This window comes from Gadus morhua, chromosome 4 (genome assembly GCF_902167405.1).
Source record: "Gadus morhua chromosome 4, gadMor3.0, whole genome shotgun sequence".
NCBI classification, from domain to species: domain Eukaryota; kingdom Metazoa; phylum Chordata; class Actinopteri; order Gadiformes; family Gadidae; genus Gadus; species Gadus morhua.
The window spans coordinates 20,442,298-20,462,775 of record NC_044051.1 but is presented as its reverse complement, the minus strand read 5'-3'; the positions used below and the strand labels follow the sequence as shown (position 1 = coordinate 20,462,775).

The 20,478-nt window shown below is 45.8% G+C and overlaps 2 protein-coding genes across 3 annotated transcripts in view; both read right to left on the bottom strand.

Moving 5' to 3' along the window:
• cacfd1 (calcium channel flower domain containing 1) overlaps positions 1-7,385 on the bottom strand; it is a 7,445-nt gene extending 60 nt beyond the window's left edge. Inside the window, exons 1-6 of one of the 2 annotated variants that reach the window (XM_030353655.1) lie at positions 7,263-7,385; positions 6,728-6,845; positions 4,366-4,438; positions 3,337-3,462; positions 2,285-2,392; positions 1-1,921 (exon numbers count right to left, since the gene is read on the bottom strand). The exon at positions 1-1,921 is cut by the window's left edge and continues 60 nt beyond it. In XM_030353655.1, the coding sequence (XP_030209515.1) occupies positions 1,840-1,921; positions 2,285-2,392; positions 3,337-3,462; positions 4,366-4,438; positions 6,728-6,845; positions 7,263-7,370 (615 nt within the window). In that variant the 5' untranslated portion in view covers positions 7,371-7,385 and the 3' untranslated portion in view covers positions 1-1,839. The remainder of the gene's footprint in view (positions 1,922-2,284; positions 2,393-3,336; positions 3,463-4,365; positions 4,439-6,727; positions 6,846-7,262) is intronic. The other variant, XM_030353656.1, reaches the window with a different exon arrangement.
• A 394-nt stretch (positions 7,386-7,779) lies between these two features.
• ptcd2 (pentatricopeptide repeat domain 2) lies at positions 7,780-11,555 on the bottom strand. The gene is made up of 10 exons (XM_030353654.1): positions 11,437-11,555; positions 11,062-11,154; positions 10,843-10,972; positions 10,563-10,680; positions 10,411-10,489; positions 10,215-10,306; positions 9,846-9,959; positions 9,649-9,723; positions 9,449-9,559; positions 7,780-8,238 (listed from the first exon to the last, which is right to left on the bottom strand). The coding sequence occupies exons 1-10, from the start codon at positions 11,546-11,548 to the stop codon at positions 8,017-8,019; spliced, it is 1,146 nt and encodes a 381-aa protein (XP_030209514.1). The 5' UTR covers positions 11,549-11,555; the 3' UTR covers positions 7,780-8,016.
• Between the last annotated feature and the right edge of the window lie 8,923 nt (positions 11,556-20,478).

The window sequence follows — 20,478 nt, the reverse complement described above, 5'->3', positions numbered from 1 at the left end:
ATGATAAATCAAATCAAATGCGGGCGTTTATAGTACCAGTATTATCAGCCTTGTTTAATCCCCCAAGCCACAGCAACCACACAGTTCAAATCAAAATACATTTCATTCACATATCCCCTACTGCGCTTTACGACATCAGATGTAAAGGACCATCGAATGTCAAACACATCAATGCAGTACCGCCGCTACAATCCTTAATGCCTGCTTACCGGTTGATGCACAAGGCCTAAACATTAGTTTATGTTTAATACGCTGGCTCATTACGCTGTGTTCATTATAAAGCTAATACACATTCATCGGTATCCATTGCATTGCACACAAAAGGTCTGTGGGCATTGGTGTAAAAAGACCCAGCTCAGTGGGTAGGCTTCACTACATGACCTTAAGAGCTGTGTGCACAAGAGGGTTTAATGAGCATCCCTTTTAACAAATAAAGGCAAGGCAAGTCACACAAACACTGTAAGGGAAGGACAGGAACTCACCGGCTCCGCACAACGCGACAGGCCGACTACTGACAAAAGGCCAAACCACAGCCGCCATTGTGTTTGTGCATACACAACAAGTAGCCCCTGAATCAAGACACTTTTGGGGAAGGGGGTCGTACCTAGGCGCATTAAATAAACAACAAAGGGCTAACACTTAATCCAAACTCTCCCCTGAACACTACAAAGTTAAGAAGTATTTCAAAAGCGTTTTATAAGAGGCTTACATCGCAGGGTAGAGGCAGGAGTGTAGTGGCTGGGCAGTTCCCCTCCCAGATTAAAGGTGCAGGGTTCGCTTTCCCATTCTACCTGTAGATACCCTATCGGGTAGGTACCCTATCTCCCTTAATGCTTGTAGCTGGGATCACTGCAAGGTGTCTCTGGTATCTCAGACCACCACAAGTCCCCTTAGACGAAAGTGTCCGCTAAATGACTACAAAGTTACAGTGAATGGTAGGCGGCTTTGAACCAACAACCTGCAGCCAAAGTGTAAGTGCTGGCATCTTGAAAGCAGAAACACGAAGTCCGCTGGAAAGGGATATCTCCACCATTCCAAGTTGACTGACACAATGGAGTGGTGAAGATAACCGACGGTATGTAAAGGTCCAAAACTCTTTGACTGACCATGAGAGGACGATTTAGAAACAAATCAAACAAAACATAAAACATAATGGGTGCAGAAATTCTTCCTCTTTGGGTCACAGAATACATCCCTAATTGTAAACATTTCCCTGATGCCAACATGGACCTAGGCTGCTATCCAGAATCATCAACCCAAAATTACTAAGTATGTATAATATATTGATATATATATATTATACGTTGATGCTCAAAAGTCCCTTATTGTAGTGGAATTAAAGTATTTCTTAGCATGTTTTTAAATCAGAATAGCTAATCCTGCATTAGTTCTGATGAGTAACAAACAGGGCCAAGCCACTCTGAATAACATTCCTCGGTAAAGGTAGGATTAGTCAGGTTAACAATGTTTGATTCTGTTCAGATTTCCCTGATAGGCTCATAGGTTCCAAGGAATACATTACACAGTTCACAGTAGCAAAAACAATTAAATAAAACCCCAAAATCTCAACTCAAGTCCGAATTTAAGCTTAAAAGTGATCTACGTGTACACACCACATAACGTTTATTCAGAGGGCTCGCACTGGGTCCGAACAACACAATGCAGCGTCTCAGTGAATAAATACAATGAGTTTGACAAGTTGGCTGTCGACCTATAAAGTTTAGAGGATGAAGGGACGGAGGGGGGAGATAGGGAGCGAGGAACCAAAATGGCAGGAGACCACTGTCCCTCTGGGGAAACGGAAAAAAGGCGAGGGGGATAAAAGGTGAGGAGAGACGTTCACTCGTCTGTGGTCCCGGTCATCTTCTCCTCGTCGCCCTGTTTCTGGTGCTGCAGGCGGGCGTAGGTGACCGCGTCTCCCCTGGGAGGCCGGGGGGGAGGCAGGGAGCAAGGGGGAGGGAGGGAGGATGATGCAGATAAAGGTTGTCAGTAAAACAAGCAGCAGGCAGTGTACAGCCCAGATTAGAGCAGCTTTAGTGAATAATAAACAACGTGTGGAGTGAAAGGTTCTGAAGGTATTAAATGCTGAATGACATGGATTATTTATTGAAGGATGCTGTTTGTAAATTGAAAACTAGTTCATTATGAATAATGAGCAGTCAATATTAGTGGTTATTCAAGCATTTAGAGAAAAATAAACATTAATTTATGCTTGGCTTCAATCAAAGTAATATGTTCTTTACACGTCTAACCATCTGATCTATGAAAGGTAAGAAGAACATACTTTTTGCCGAGGGAGGCCAGGCCATACAGAACTCCAGTGGCGAAGGCAATGCCATTCCCGAACAATGTCGTGATGGAGAAACTCAAGACCACTGGGAAAAGAGCCATCCTGCAGACACAGGGAAGGACAGCCGGAACAGGGCACACTCTAAGGTCAGTTGAGCCAGATAATGAATAGACATTTTGTCACTTTTCCACTGCATGGTACCAGCTCGACACGACTCGACTCGACTCGACTCAGCTCGCCTTTTTTGCGTTTCCACCGCGAAAACATGGTATCTGGTACCTGAAGTGGCTGCTTTTTCTAGTACCGCCTCGCTCTAGGTTCCAAGCGGCTGAGCCGATGCTAAAAGGTGACGTCGGCAGACGGCCGGCCACTGATTGGCCAGAGAGTGTGACGAAGTCACGAGAGCGACATGGCAACCATGCTGGTAACAGCCATAGCAGCGCCGCAGCCAACATATTCCACTTCTTCAAAATGCCAGCTAATAATACGAACACGAATACCATCGCATCAATGTTCTCCATTGTTGTTATGTGGGTTCTGTCCATGTGTGGGTTACGTAGGTGTTGTTTGCGTCGCGTACAAAAATACGTCACGGCCCTTTCGCGCAGCCGACCCCGCCCACGTCCCGGAGGTACTATTTGCGGTGGAAAAGGACCCGCGCTGCTACCGTGTCGAGTCGTGTCGTGTCGAGTCGAGCTACATGTGCGGTGGAAAAGCGGCAGAAACACCTAAGAAACTGACTGTTTTGAGCACTTGACGCAGTTTGCTCAGAGACGTGCTATTTCTACCACTTATACCAATTATACATCTAGAACGCACTAATAATATTTTGGTTTCTCTATTCAACTACCTTCTTCTTTCTGATTCACTTGTTGTTAGAAACGTGTGGGCATTGTTTTGTTACTTCAATTCTTATTGCATGCTTCAATTGTTGTCGGACTCTCTTGTAAGTCGCTTTGGATAAAAGTCTCTGCAGAAATGACTTAATGTTAAAAATGTAACAGCAAAACAGTTCACCCTCTGTGGTTTTAAACTGTCGTCCTCACCCACAGTAGAAGAAGGCTTTCTGCCAGGGCTTGAGTTTGTCGGCCCTGGCCGCGACTGCGTTAGCAAACTCTATGAACTGGCAGCAGAAAGGGACTTCACACAGGAACAGGACAAAGGCATTCAGCCTGGGGAGAAGGCAGAGCACACACATCACCAATTGCTCTGTCCACCACTTCAACACACAGAAGACAAACACTTACACCGAATACACTAATATAGACAATATTAAGCTGTGAAGTCAGATCTTTTTTTTATTTTTTTTTTATTAATAGAGTGAGATTGACAGGTAGGTCCGGGATAGAGGAGAGGACATGCAGCAAAGGACCACGGACAGGAATCAAACCCAGTCAGTACTGGGCCTTAATGGTACGCGCTCTACGTGAAGTCAGAATTTGAGTAGTATTTTATTTTGTGTTCTCAGAGTAATAGCAACGTTTAAATGCATTGGAAAGCACCACATCTACATCTACACATCTACTACTTTCCTCCTGTCAATATTTTCCCTTGGATTGTGAGCAGAGCAATAGCTTGGTATTGTAATAAACAATTTTCCTAAACAAAATGTTGAAATAGAAAACTATAAATAGAGAAAACTTAGGGAAAACAGAAAGAGGTAGATGGAGATGGAGAAAGGGGAATGGGCGAGGCCAACACACGTCACAACAAGGGTCATTGTGCCAGAGCTCATCCTTCCATAGTGTCTGTTATCGTTTCGGCTTGTTGGTTCTATTCTATGCACAGCACACTCTCCATTTCAGTTTCATCAGCTCGTTATTTGACATTCGTTAAACTCTACTCATTATGTTCACTTAATTGAATATATATTACACTTAAAAAAAATGCATCATGAGCATTTGTCAGAACAATAATTGTTATTATTATTAATAATAATAATAATAATAATAATAATAATGATAATATATATATATACATATATATACATAAATAGATATATCAATAATGATTTGAAAGTATGAACTTAATTCCAAACATTATAGTATCCAGTGTAAATTAAAGGCTGTACTTACACCATCCACACTCCAGCAGCGATGTTCAGGGGGTTCACAGTGACACACATCCACACTCCCGACACGGCACAGGCTTAGGGATTTAGACCAGAAATAAAACACATTACAACACAAACACAGCTAAACCTCCAACCAACCACTGGGTTTGTTTAGGACCAAACACAGAGAGGACAGCCAGGCAGCCAGGGTTCACATGTATGAAATCATGCACAGTAATCAGACTTTTTCAATTACGTTCAGTGTTTCCCCCAGTACTGTGTTGTTAAGGCGGCCGCCTTAACAACAATAGGGCCCCGCCTTGACTACCAATGCATATGAAAAAATATATATTTTTAATAAATATTTTTTAATTATTATGCATTAACAAAGTAGAAAACTCTCGTAGGGAAAGAAAACATACTTCCATCAGGTGTAAAAAATAAAGATCAATAATGCATCAGTAATACTGTTACAACAATGGTCGTGCCATAAGGCTTTTTGAATGGAATTGAAACAGAGACCCCCCTCCATACTCGGATTCAGGGCCGACGGACTGCGGGGGAAAGTGAGGCAGTTCTGGGGGGGCCCAAGGCAGAGGGCGGGCCCATGGCAATAATTTTTTTTTTTTCTTTTAAATATTTTATAAGAATTATTCACCAGCCCATAGTGTTAGGAGTCGCACATGCCATGTCTCCATCCCCCCCCCCCCCCCCCGTCAACAATTCAGCGCAGGGGGCTGGTAGGGGGAATTCGGGGGGGGGGGGCCATCAGTACCTCTTGTATACAGGGCCCAGGATTTGGTGCAACGGCCCTGCTCGGATTGCCACCAAATTCAACCAATAGGCCTTTATATACATCATAACAAATCAACTTCACCAGTTATTACCCAACGCCTTAGCTTAACAGTCCATCCAACACCTAGCTAGCATACATACAACTAAACTTTACAGTTTGTTATCTGACATGGGAAATAGTCTAGCATTGTTTTAAAGAAATAGCCTATTTTATGTCCATCCGTGGTTATTACTGCAGTCCTATGGGCATTGAGAACCATCAAAATGCTTTCCAGAGGGTAGGTAATCATCAGTGTTTATCTAGTTGATCTTCACAGAGCTGAACTACAGCTTCAAATAAGCAATCCAAAGCACGCAATTTCCAATCTGGTTTCTGGATGAAAAACATGGTCACGCTACATGGTCACGCATGAAATGTGAGTACCATGGCTATCACAGATTAAGGTTAATATGGCCCTAACCTTAACCCTGAAAAGGCTTTGATGATAAAGACAATACAGTTACAATTGTTGTTACTAGTTTCCAAATAGGCTCATCCCTGTCAAAATACTGTTTCGAAATGTGACAATAATGTAAAACAGGTGTCTCGTTGTGTATATTTGACAAAACAAGTCAAATGCATTTGTTACACTGCATATACCACTCATTAGGAATGCATAGTAAAACATTCTTGCAGAGATTCATGCAGAAGGACCACACAGATATGCATTCACATGCTTTGTTGTCCACTAATCAGCTCTCCAATATTCATACTGACTTCATGCTGATTGGAACAACCAAATCAACAATAACACAGACTTATCCCAGTGTGAACACACAGATAAGGCTACGCTAGGCCATTAACGTTCACAGGTTTAAATTGAGAGGCAGCGTGTGCACTGTGCCCGTTGAGGTTACCTTCAGACCTCTGTTAGCAAATCGAATGTATTGAATGAGACTTGAGCGAAGACACAGTCCTGGCATGATAGTCCCCAGGCCTCTGAATAATACAGAGCCCAGTGAAGGTGCAGCAGCCTGACAGGTGAATGTGATACGGCCACTGGCACTACAGTGTCACCCTGAGGGTTGAGCAGGTCAATAAGGCTCCAATCCTGCTGGGAGATGCTCTTCACATTTTGATTTAGGGATTAAATATACGTTTCTTTCTTCGGTTTAGAGTCCTTTTTTTTCTTTATGGTTTATATTGTATATTTGGGCACGTTGAAAAAATGGGCACAGCACAACACTACACTTTGAAACTAGTAGTTGACAGCTACACTCTGCCATGCCGTGCACAACCTCCACTGCTGTGGGACAGAGTGAGGAGACAAAGCCTTGCTTAGATGACAGAGCAATTGATAACCAATGCAGGAGACGAGAATGACCCGTCTTGTTATAGACATAAACGCTGAACTTAACAACACAATTCCAATTGTACATAGAACAATAAGCTCTTTTGATCCTGGCATCTTCAGCAAAGGCTCTGAACCTAGAGGTTGTGGGAGTGAATGTATGTCGGAGAGAATATGTAACTTAAACCATCCTTGAAACTCAATAGTGTAGGCCTACAAGAGACAAGACAAGAGAAACCAACTCGGCCAAGTACTCACATATCCCTCCTAAGACCCCTGCGATCTTGCAGAGCCACCGGTACCACCAGGTCATACCATCGTCCTCGGGGACGCTCTTGGTGGGTGCGGCGGCTTCCTCGGCGCTCATGGTGGACTGCTGGCCCCCAAATATATTATTTAGACCCGAAACACACAATACACCTTACAGCAGCGAGCGAGTCCGGTTCAACCAGCCTGCTGTAGCTAACCTGGTCGACGGGACCTGAAGATCAATAGATCAATATGAAAACAGATGATCCGTCTGTATCTGTCTCAACTGGCTGTCAATAAGCAAATACGATACAGAGGTCCAATTTGTTCCCTCCTGGTATGGAGCGATCTGTGGTCCGGGGATGATACGTACTAAACCTAAGCACTAGTCTGCCAACCATAAAGGCTAAAGAGTAACTACTGCCATGTGGCGAACAGCAGCGGCACTCCGCATCGGGCCTGAGGCGATCCGGAGCTAATGGATAGAAAAGGTTCACTATTCTTGTAAATATAAAAGGTCTGACTTGACTGTCAAATGCGTCACCCTGTTTTTCCAGAAAAGCTGACGCTGTCCCTTGTTCTCCTCCCGTCGTCGCCCCTTGACAAAAGGTAAGCCTTGCGCCGAGGGAGGGGTTTGCTGGAAGTACGTCATCGTTTGTTTACGTGTGTGGTTTTTAGGCTGAGAGATTATCCTGAACTGTATCGTTATCCAGCTTTCTGAAACGGAACTTCCTGTTTCCAACCACCACTATGCGCGCATTGACAGGACAAGATAACATGACAAGAACAATAGCTAGAACAAGGAGAATAGAGATAGAGCTGTGTCTTAAACCATGGGATAACATCCGAAATATGTAAAGGAAAAGTATATCCCTCTATCGAAAGTCCCTCCAGTAGTTAAATCCATGTTACTGTAAGTCCCGCCCTGTTTCCGGCCAATAACGGTAATTTGGAGCATCCTTTTCCGGGAGCTCCGTCGGGAGTTGAGAACGCCCGGGAGCGAGGTTTTGAGCGTCAGTTTAAATGTCTGTGGTTCAAATACAATTATTAAAACAAAGACATTTTGTTAATAACGATCTCATATCTTTTTATTAACATTTCTGTAAATGTTTTTCAATAATTGTCCCTGCCAATATTAATGACAAAATCATCTAACAAATAAGGAGAGATGTAGGTCAACCTCTTTTGGAGAGGTATGGGACTAGATGGGTAGGGTTCAAACAGCCAAAGTAAAATTGGCCAATTGTTCAAACAAATCGATAAAGAATACATAATATATATAAGAAAAAACACTGCCATCACTCCAACAGCAGAGTGGACTGTAAGGGCCTAAGAGTCCGCCGGCTCACTCTCCTGTCCTCCACCACGGGGAGAGACTTTCTCCTCCCTGGTGGTGTGTGACACAGCATGTCATCCAGACTGCGCTGTGTCACCTGACCGTTCTTCTGGAGGGCTGACACCATCTGCTCCACCCTCAGCTGGTGGGGTCCATCTTCACTCCGCAAGCGTAGAAGCTCAATCTGGAAAAATGAAAGTTTGAAGATCCCATATCATGCTTTTTTGGGTTAATAATTGCATTTGGGGATACTACTAGAGTAGGGCTACATGCATGTAGGTCAAAAATACCCCTTATTATTCTGACACTGTTGATTTCTGCAAAACCAAATTTTGGCATGTGAAGAAAACATTTGTATAATGCCGCTTTAAGGCCCCTCTCTCGAGTAGCCCAGTCAGCTGTTATTGGTCAACACTCCCAGTCTTCTGTGGTCGAACGCTTTGCGCACGTGTGTGCAAATTCACACCCGAGAAGTTGTAAACATTGCAGGTAGCCGGGAGGCAGGACTTCTGCTCTTCAACACTGTCCACTTACATCACACTATTACGGAAGTAAGGTTTGAGGGCAAACAAGCTGTTTCACGCATTTATTGAGGGGCGAATATACCCCCCTGGCTCACCTCCGACTAACATTTTTCTAGCTTAGCAGATGTAAAACAGACGTCATATAACAGTCTAAGGCCCCGTCCACACGGAAACGATTTTTGTGTAAAAATGCAGAAATCGTATAATAATATGTTTTACAGCATTTCTACAGCTAAATGCGTTTTTTGCAATGAGTCCATCTTTACAGAGAAATTCCTGAAACGCTGCCAAGGAAAACGGAGGAGAAAAGATCGTTATTCGGGAGGGCCTAGAGCAAAGGGAAAAGTCCAAAAAAAATAATATCATTCCTTTACAATGTGATGGTGGTGGGTCGAAGAGAGGAGAGCTGAGAAGGGTGCAAGAGATATTAAACAACCAAAGATTGTTCCTTCTGACAACATAAGTTTTGTCCAGCTTTGTCTGAAATAATCGGATAATTTCAAATTAACAAAATTAAGCAGGAAACATGTTTTCTGTTCACTTGCAAATGTCTATTCTGCTTCACTTTATGTTCATCTACACATCCATCATGTCCTTATTATTATTATATTTCCTTACATGTTTATTACATGTTAAAAGGGTTGATATCATGCCACCAGGTGTGAGTGTGATTACTCCCTGTGTGCCATTGTGACATCACTATTGATCGTGTCCACCTAGATGTATGCTGGATAGATCAATCCACCAGCCTACCCAGTGGACTGTGGCAAATGTTGCTTTCCTATCCAGATTTTATAAAGGCTTGTCTGGTGGCATGATATCACTCACCCCCTTTAAAAATTATCACAAAGAAATCGATGTTTCACTCACCACTTCCTTGGCGAACTCCAGCTTCTTCACAAAAGGCGTTTTTGGTGCAATGGCCGCAGAAAGCACAGAGTAGGCTCCTGTCACGGCTCCGGACATCGCCAGCATAAAGACCTACAAACAAGAAGGGAAACACTCGTGGGTACAACAATAAGAGAACAGATGAACTAATGGTATGGTACATGGTGATTTGCCAGTCTTACCTTCAAGTTTTGACACAGTCTGCTCTCCGCATTCGTGATTTGTGAAAATAAAGATTGTGCCTTCTGAGGGTCATTCTTGAGCAAAAAAGTAAATGAGAACAGAATTAGCAAAGTATTGCCTTGAAATACCATGCAAACAGATACTAGACCGAAGACTATAAGATACCAAATGGTTTATTATCTTATAAGAAACCCACCTGTCGAAGGGCTAGTGCCACAGCAAAGCAGTATGCATGCCGGGAGATGGAGCGATCCTTGGCCTGGCCCTCTTCTATCAGAGTAGTGCAAGTCTTAAAAGAATCTGGAGTATTCTGTCCAAAGCAAACCACGCATTAATCTACTCAGCTGTTCCAGGTTTTGTTGAATGAAACCAATGCTCTGGACAAACAACCTCAATAATAATTGTTATAGTACCAATAAGAAGCACCATCGGAAATGTATTGCCAGCTTTACAAAAACAAATAATTAGTCTTGGCAAGCTGGTGCAGGGAATGAATACAACATTAAGCCATTCAGTGTGCAGATGTAGAACTTGCAATTTCTATACGGATCTATTGGATTCTTACCAGTTTATAGCAGATAGCAAAAGCAAGCATATATGTGTCCTTATTGAATGCCACCCCCTGGCTCTTCATCTCTCTCAGTATCTCCATGGCATCTGCAACCAACAACGCGTTCTCCATTAGCAAGGCACATGACCAGCACTTTGTTTTGAACTCAGTTTGTATTTGAACGCCCTGGCAGTTTGCTACGGCCACTTACCCTTATAACAGCCTTTGGTGAACAACATGTCGACGGCGATGTTGAAGGAGGTAGCGTCGTTGAAGAACCCTGTCAGGTTCTGTTGGGCAGAATAGGAAGAGTCATTTATTGAAATGTTTATATAAGGTGACTATGGTTGTGTGTTAAAGTACCTTATCTGTAATAGTAGCAGCAGCCATCTCCTCCAAATCCATCTCGTAACAGAGTCTCATGAAGAGGGGACCAAATTTAAACTCTCCAAAAGCAAAGTTTTTGTTTTCTGCGTGATACCTGGTGAATTGCAGACATGCCAGTCAGACAAGTAAAGTACACGCACAACCATACGTTTCATTCCTAATCACCATGCGCTGAGTCCATGCATTTGTCTTAAATAAAAATGTGCATCTGCATTTCTTATGTTTTATTACATTATAATATGTGTTCAGATTGTACCTATAAATAGCATCTTTGGCTGTGACCATGTCACCCACAGATTGGCACAAGTGAAGCAGCAGCCTCAGTTCATCTTTAAGTATCAGCTCATTCCTCTGAAGTTTATGATGGAAAACCTCAACATAGCTTCCTGTAGAAAAATATATATATATATTAGACTTAAGATAGGGATGTTGAGGTTTATTAAACAGTTGTTTCAGTGTAATCACGACTTTTTACCTTCTGGCCCCGTGATGAGATGAGCCACAGAAAGCTTCCTCTGCTGAAAATCTTGTAGTTTTACAACATCCTCTGATAATAGATTCCTTTTTGCTGAAGAAAAGACATGCGTTGTCATTTCGATTATCTAGTAATTGATCAGTGGCAATAATAGCTTTCCCCCCGATATATCAAGGGTTACTGCATGTTAGTGTATGTGCTATATTTACACTTACAAAGCGTTGATTAATGGAACTGAACCTGACTTATTCAGAACTTATTCAAAACATGAGCGTAAACAAGGTTACAACATGTCACTGCCACTGTCACTCACATTGTGGTCATGGATAGCTCACATGCACAACATATACAGGAGACATGCACATATTGTCTTACGTCCTATAGTGCGATCCATCCTGCCTAACCTCCTGAGGTCACAGAGGAGTCCTTTGGGTGAATCGTGCAGCAACGACCTGCAACATCTTCCCAGTCTGCCCAGCGCCGCCATAGCTCCAACGGACTGTACCAACAACATGACAACAAAGGGTAGCCCCGGTCAAACCATTGTTTAAGACGCGTCAACCACTGTTTTTATAAGTATAAAATTACAAATATGTAAAGTTTATGATGTAAATCGATTATTTGACCCTAATAGTGAGAGGTAATTCGAGCCTATATATTCTATGTAGTAATATGCTATTCAAGATATTGGTATGAACCAATATGTCAGCGCACTGTCGGATTTAACCTACTTTACTTATGTTATTGCTTTCCTTGGCTCATTATGGGGATACGTTTTATTAATTCATGGTAAAGACATGCATCAGGACGTGTTTTATATTTTTCTGCTTTGGAAATGTTGTGTAGTGTGTTACGCTTCTCCAGGAGATTACTTTTACTTTCCAGTAGGTGGTACTGTTTTACCAATGTCAGAAAACATCTATGCTACTGTCAAACTTCAGGTTTTAGGGTGGCTAAACCAAATGTACCAGATCTGGTACCACTACATCTTTATCCACCACCCCCCAAATTCACCCACCACCTATTATAATAAAACATTGGTGTATTCTGAGCTTGAAGTGACCTACTTTTATTTTTTTTTTAAGATTAACAGAAGGTATAACCTGTTGTCTGAATCTTAGGATCATAGAAGATTACAAAGTCATTTCAATTTGATTAATTTTAGCAAATATACGTCCCAAAATATCACTTAATTTGAATATTTGCAGCCTTTCATAGCCTGAACAGGTAGTCCTAACGACAGGCGAGGGGGGGACTCCCTTCCTTTACCATAGCAACATGATCTTGCACTTCCGTCTGAGATGCCTCATAGCCAATCAGACACAGGCCTTTGATCATTTATGGCATTTGGCATTTTCCTCCCCCTCAATCGCTCTCCTCTCTCAATCTCTGATCAATCACTCTATCCTTTCGAAACCTCTCCCTCCCTCCTCCCACCTCATCTCTCTCTCTCTCTCTCTCTCTCTCTCTCTCTCTCTCTCTCTCTCTCTCTCTCTCTCTCTCTCTCTCTCTCTCTCTCTCTCTCTCTCTCTCTCTCTCTCTCTCTCTCTCTCTTTATATATATATATCATGATCCCTCTATATCTCTCTCCCTCCTTCTATCTAGCAATGCATCGCTATAACTCTGTTTTAATCTCTCTTTATGTTGCGTAGGTGCTGCCCATGGCTATGAACACCTATCTTTGTGTTTGTGATGGTGTGTTTATATAAAAGGTAGCTTGCATGCACCCAATATCACGTATCCACATGACATGTGAAGTGTATCGTACATAAAATAGGCACGTCTTGAGTCTTGCGGAAGAACAGGAAACCAGTGTGGACTGACTGCTTATGCCACACACACTCGCACACATGTACACACGCACACATCTTTGTAAACGGATTGCGCAAGTTCTTTCCATGCTTAAGGGGAATCACTTTCTGCAATTTAGCATCTTATGCTGCCACCGTGCTTACTCAGCAGTTCCTCCTGCATAGAGCACACTGCGTGGCCTCTCTGCCCACACCCCCCCCCCCGCTGAGGATGCTGTGGAAGAGGGAAGCCGCTGGTAATCAGCTAAAGGGCATCTTCAGTGTTGGCAGCGTGCTCCACTCATTCCGTCCCCCATAATGGCAATCCTCCAACCAGTCTGGAGAGCAATGGTGTGCCGGGTAAGAAGTCCATCCAGAGAGTTAGCGGGAGCATTTTGCATGCTATGTTTCATCAGTTCTGCTGGTTGACCAGAAACTATGATGTCAATGTCAAGAATGAGTTTCAATGGATGCCGTCTGTCTCCCTGTTTGTCTTACTGTCTGTCTGTCTGTCTATCTGTTGGCCGCATAATCTGTCTTTACCTCACTTCCTCTACCTGTCTGTATGTAAATCGGTGTGTGTGTGTGTCTGTCTGCCTGCGTGCCTTCATGTATGGCTGCCTGCCTGTGTGTCTGCCTTTCTGTCTGCCCACCTGACAGTCCAAATAATGTTCAGACAGTGAGTTCACACAGAATGTTGCTTTGTTTATTTATTTTACCGCCATGGATGTGTGTTTCCCATCGTACCCCTCATGCTCCCCCTGGTACCGGGACCGCCCTCATCTTGACGGACAGCCAGGTTCTGCTCAGCATCATTGGGCCGCTTTCATTTATCCTGATGTGGCCTTCTCTGTGATTCTGTCTGGACAGAGCCTGTGGTGCTCCACAGGTGTCTCTTCTAAAGCCTATAGACAGTACACCAGATGTCCCTCAAACAACTGAATATTTAGATACTTGTTTACCTCTATCATAATATTTGCATGTTTTTTTTACTGCACATATTCTGAATGTACATTATATTTTGTTTTTGTATATTTGACAATGTTTTCCCTTGTAATTGAAAAATTGATTTCCCTATATATTGTATAGGGAAATCTTTTTAGTACCGGATAGTAACGGGAAGGTTCTGAATGAAATGTCCTTAGAACTTACTATGTTGGCATAAAACTGCTGAAACTCATTAGCGATAGAGATAATTATTTATTGATGATAATTTATGATAATTCACAAGAATTTACTTAAGAGAATTAAAGTTACTTAAAGATACATTTTGCACAAATGCAATCTGTCAATGCCGGTAATCATAAGGACTTCTGAATGGCTGTATTAAAGTAATATAAGTGCAGTAGTAGCTCAGGTGGTAGAGTGGGTTGGCTGGTAATAGCAATGTTGATAGTTCGATCGCAAGCTCCTCCTAGCAGAGTGTCGAGGTGTCCCTTAGCAAGGCACCTATACCTTACTGCTTGGTTGACTCCGCCTTGCATGTGTGCATGAATGGGTGAATGGCAGGCAATATTGTAAAGCGCTTTTGATAAAAGCTCTATATAAATGCAGTCTATTTACCAATTTCCAACATCAAATCAGTATCATCCAGCCGTCAAAGCTGTAAGCTATCACAGGCTTATCAGACCTGAAGAAGGAAGAAGGAAAAAAAATGTTACGCCTTGAAATAAGTATCTTTAAAGGTGCAGTGTGTAGGATTTAGGGGGCTCTAGTGGGGGGGTTGCAGAATGCAAGCAACTGAGAACCCCATCACCCCTCTTCTTCCCAGGGACCTAGCTATGGTGGACTATATGTTGTGTTCACAGCAGTTTGCTGTGTTTTTTTCCACCTCCTGGGTCTGCCACTCCTCCTGTCTGTCTCACTTCACACCTGGACCTATTCTGCAATCATGCTCACCTGGTCTTCATCTCCAATCAACTCCCCTTCATAAACCCTTGGATTCCCTGCTGTCGGTGCCAGATCGTACTACGCACTACTGTGGTAATGATACACGCCTGGCTCTTGTGTTAGTGTTACCTCGCTCTCACTCTCTCGTCTTTTGTAGTTTTTTGTCCACGACTCAACCCTGTTTTCCTCTGCCTGCAGTTATCCGGATCCCTCACTCCAGTTCGCCTGCTTCGCTCCTTCCCCGGCAACCTCTTCCAGTACCCGGCTCCTCGCCTCATTCAATAAACCCTTTTTTCCTTCAACTCAACTTCGTCTCCGTCTGCTCTTGGGTTCAGCATCGTTTAAACCATAACAGAACGATCTGGCCAAGATGGACCCAGCGGACATTGACAGCATCCGTGGAGCTCTCGCCGCCCAGGGCGCTCTGGTTGCTGAGCACAGCAACGCCCTCCGGGAAGCTATGGAAGCCTTTAGGAGTCTCGCTACCCGTGTCACACAGATGGGCGCACAATTGGACTTGCTGGTTCCCCCCGCCACTTTGCCTCCACTGCCTGTGGCGCCTCCGCCTGACCCCACTCTCTCGGCACACCTGCCACGGGCTCGTGAGCCTCTCATTCCTGCCCCTGAGCGCTACGCTGGGGACATGGGTACGTGCAGAGCCTTTTTGATCCAGTGCTCCTTAGTTTTCAGTCAGCAGCCCCTCAGCTACCCCACTGAAAAAGCTATGATCGCTTTTGTTATCGGGTCACTTAAGGGCAATGCTTTAGCATGGGCTTCGGCTTTATGGGAAAGCGATTCCCCGGTTAATGAGAACTTTGGCCTTTTTGTAGCTGAAATGAGGAAGGTTTTTGATCACCCAGTGGAGGGAGGGGACGTTGCCAAGCGGCTAATTTCCTTGCGTCAGGGCTCCCGTAGCGTAGCCGAGTTCTCCGTCGAGTTCAGGACCTATGCAGCCAGGTCGGGCTGGAACGACAAGTCTTTACGTGGGCTTTTTGTTTCTGGTCTCTGTGAGTCTATTAAGGATGAGCTGGCTACCAGGGAGGAGGCCGACACGCTCGACGAACTGATCTCCCTTTCCATTCGGCTGGATAATCGCCTACGTAAGCGGTGTAGGGAGAGGACAGGCAGTTCCGTGCCCCCGGCACTCGCCGCTTCACGTTTTCCACACCTCCCGAGAGCTGCTCTCCCTGCCCCCGTGACACGTGCTGTCACTGAAGAGGAGTTCATGCAGCTGGGGCGCACTCGTCTCACCCAAGCGGAGCGGCTTCATCGGATTAGGACCGGAGTATGTCTGTACTGTGCCCTGCCCGGGCATCTCATCTCCACCTGTCCGTCACTGCCAAAAGACCGGGCTCAGCAGTGAGACTCGGGGCCCTGCTGAGCCACGCCCCGTCCGTCCCCGTTCCTCTCTCTTCACGCCCGCTGCTGGATGCTACTCTTCTGTTCCTCGGTCGTTCCCTTCCAGTATCAGTCCTTGTGGATTCGGGAGCGGACGAGAATTTCATCGACGCCGGTTTCGCATCTCAGGTTGGCATCATTTTTGAACAGTTACCCTCTCCCCTAAATGCTAACGCCTTAGATGGCCGCCACCTGGCCCTTATTACTCATCGTACTAAGCCCCTTGAATTAATTGTTTCTGGTAATCACCATGAAACACTTCAGTTTCATGTCATCCGGTCTCCCCTTACTTCCCTGGTCCTGGGTCATCCCTGGCTCAAGCGGCACAACCCCCATTTCGACTTGTAGTCGGGCAAGGTGGTGAATTGGAGCACTTTCTGTCATTCCACCTGCCTTCAGTCTGCCCTGTCGCCAGCAGGGGGAGGTGTTTCCTCGCCCCATGTACCCCCCGACCTCTCCTTGGTTCCCCCAACCTATCATGACCTAGGAGAGGTGTTTAGCAAGTGTCGTGCGCTCACCCTGCCTCCTCATCGCCCCTATGACTGCCCCATTGATCTCCTCCCCGGCGCCCCTTTGCCCAGTAGTCGCCTGTATAATATGTCCCGTCCTGAGAGGGAGGCCATGGAGAAGTACATCAAGGAGTCCCTTTCGGCCGGCATCATAAGGCCCTCCTCTTCTCCTGTTGGTACAGGGTTCTTTTTTGTCTCCAAGAAGGACAAGTCTCTTCGTCCATGCATCGACTTCAGGGGACTCAACAACATCACAATCAAGAACAAGTATGCCCTACCCCTCATCAGTTCCGCATTCGAGCCACTGCAGGGCGCTACAGTCTTCTCGAAATTGGACCTACGCAATGCCTACCACCTGGTGCGTATCCGTGAAGGGGATGAGTGGAAGACTGCTTTTAACACCCCCCTCGGCCACTTTGAATACCTTGTCATGCCCTTCGGTCTCACTAATGCCCCTGCCGTGTTCCAGAACCTTGTAAACGACGTCCTCAGTTTTTGTCTATATAGACGACATACTTATTTTTTCTCGCAACCAGGAGGAGCACTGCCAGCACGTCCGACAAGTTCTTCAGCGGCTGTTGGAGAACAAACTATTTGTGAAGGCCGAGAAGTGCGAGTTCAGTGTCACCTCTGTATCCTTCCTTGGGTTCATCATAGAGAGCGGACAAGTGAGGACCTGTCCTGAGAAGGTCAGTGCTGTGACAGACTGGCCCATTCCCAATTCTCGCAAGAAACTGCAGCAGTTTCTTGGGTTTGCAAATTTCTACCGGAGGTTCATCCGTAATTACAGCAGGGATGCAGCCCCTCTCACTCGTCTCACCTCTCCTGCCCTCCCGTTTGCCTGGACACCTGGGGCGGAGACTGCCTTCTCTGACCTCAAAAGACTTTTCTCGTCGGCCCCCATTCTCATCCAACCTGACCCCTCCAGGCAATTCATCGTGGAGGTCGATGCGTCTGACACGGGGGTGGGGGCGGTCCTGTCCCAGCGCTCTGCCTCTGACGAGAAGATTCACCCCTGCGCGTTCTTCTCTCGCCGGCTAGTTCCTGCTGAGCGCAACTATGATGTGGGTAACAGAGAGCTGCTGGCTGTGAAACTGGCGTTGGAGGAATGGCGACATTGGCTTGAGGGGGCAGAACAACCGTTCGTGGTTTGGACCGACCACAAGAACTTGTCCTACATCCAGACAGCGAAGCGCCTTAATTCCCGCCAAGCCCGTTGGTCCCTGTTTTTTGGGCGTTTTAATTTCACCCTCACCTACCGTCCCGGTTCCCGTAACGTCAAACCTGACGCCCTCTCTCGTCAGTTTAACACTGAGAACGCACCAGCCCTCCCTGACACTATCCTCTCTCCTTCCAGCTTCAAGATCGCTGCCGTCACCTGGGAGATCGAGTCCCTCATCCGGGAGGCCCAGGTCACTGAACCAGATCCGGGTAACGGTCCTCCTAACCGTCTCTTCGTCCCCATTGCGGTTCGCTCCCAAGTCCTGGTGTGGGGCCACACATCGCGCTTTGCCTGTCATCCTGGTGTGGTCCGCACCCTGTCCCTCCTGAAGAGGAACTTTTGGTGGCCAGCGATGGACGCTGACACCCGGGCGTTCGTGCTTGCCTGCACGGCTTGTGCTCGGGCCAAGTCTTCCCATCAAGCTCCTGCTGGTTTGTTACGTCCCCTTCCTGTTCCTGGTCGGCCCTGGTCTCACATCGGCCTTGACTTTGTGACTGGCCTTCCTCCTTCTAAGGGCCAGACTGTGATTCTAACTGTTGTTGACAGATTTTCGAAGGCAGTTCACTTCATTGCCCTTCCCAAGCTCCCAACTGCCACTGAGACTGCCCAGCTGCTGGTGCAGCATGTCGTCCGCCTCCACGGGATTCCCACTGACCTCGTCTCCGACCGTGGTCCCCAATTCATCTCCCAGGTCTGGAAGGCCTTCTGCCGAGCGCTTGGAGCCTCTGTCAGCCTGTCTTCTGGATACCAACCACAGACTAATGGGCAGGCTGAGAGAGCCAACCAGGACCTAGGAACCGCACTTCGTTGTGTGGCTGCGCGCAACCCCTCTGCGTGGAGCGACCATCTCTCCTGGATCGAGTATGCCCACAATTCCATGGCCTGTGTGGCCACCGGCATGTCCCCATTCGAATGTTCCCTGGGGTACCAGCCACCCTTGTTTCCCGCCCAGGAGGATGACATCTCCGTCCCCTCTGTTCAACACCATCTCCGCCGTTGCCGCAAGATATGGAGGGACGCACGCTCCGCTCTGCTGCGCTCCGCTGAGCAGAACCGGCGCATTGCCGACCGCCACCGGGCTCCTGCTCCTCCCTATCGGGTGGGTCAACAGGTGTGGTTGTCCTCCAAGGATCTCCCCTTACAGACTGGCTCCAAGAAGTTAACCCCTCGTTTTGTTGGCCCTTTCCCTATTGTTTCGGTCATCAACCCCTCAGCTGTCACACTCAAGCTGCCTCCCGCCATGCGCGTTCACCCCACCTTCCATGTCTCTCGCCTTAAGCCAGTCTCCGTCTGCCCCCTCTCCCCCCCGGCCATTCCCCCCCCTCCTCCCCGTTTGATTGACGACCACCCTGTTTACACCGTCCGGCGGTTGCTGGACATTCGTCGCCGGGGCAGGGGGTATCAGTACCTCGTGGATTGGGAGGGTTATGGGCCTGAGGAAAGGAGCTGGGTTTCGCGGGGTCTCATCCTCGACCCCTCCCTCATCCGTGACTTCCATCTGGCTCACCCTGAGAGGCCTAGGCCGCCTAGAGGCGTCCGTTGAGGGGGGGGGTACTGTTGTGTTCACAGCAGTTTGCTGTGTTTTTTTCCACCTCCTGGGTCTGCCACTCCTCCTGTCTGTCTCACTTCACACCTGGACCGCCTCATTCAATAAACCCTTTTTTCCTTCAACTCAACTTCGTCTCCGTCTGTTCTTGGGTTCAGCATCGTTTAAACCATAACACTATAAGGTGCCAGTATGTACTGTTGCCAAGTACCGAGGGAGGAGGCCATGATTGATTTATAAATTGCATTTGGTTATTTAGTTAGTAAAACTATAGTTCATAGCTTACAAGTAAGAAAGTAAAAAAAGAGTTATATTTATTGTCCGTTCTGGGTTACTGCAGCAACATGGCGATGCAACATGGCAGGCTCTGTGGAAGAGGACCCTCTTTCTATGTAGATATAAAGGGCTAATTTTAAGGTTACGAAAACACATGACTCATATTTTCATCGGGTTATACCCTAATTAAATCATACACATTCTGCTAAGTCCCTTCTGCTAGATGCCACGATTTGACATACTGCACCATTAAACAATCGTAATGGTCATAAGGGAACAGAGACAAGAAAGAAAGGGTATTAATATCATGAAGAAAAGTTAATGCACCAACAAACTAATCTAGCAATTTCTGAAAAAGCAAAAAGGCTGGAAAAAAATTGAACTGGAGAAGCATGATTAACATGGTATTTCTACATTGAGTGTGTCTCATGACTTTAAAATGTCTGGCAGATGGAGCTTGCTGTTGGCACAACAGGGGTGGCTGAATTAGTTATTCACTGATTAGGAGCCATACATCCGGTGGAAAGAGTGAAATTGTGAGAGGAGTGAGATGGTGAAAGGGCTTACATCTGGTACATATTGTCAATAGTATTTTCCCCTCTCATCTCTGCCAGTTTAACGGACATTAGGAATCTGTTTTCATATGGAATATTCAGAAAAAGACAACATTCAAGAGTTGTAGTTTATCAAAGGTCCAGTGTTTTTGTGGAAAGATATTCGATTATTTCTTTGTGGTAGGAACTCGAGGCAAAAAAAATGAAGGGAAGGAAAGCAGAAACACAGAC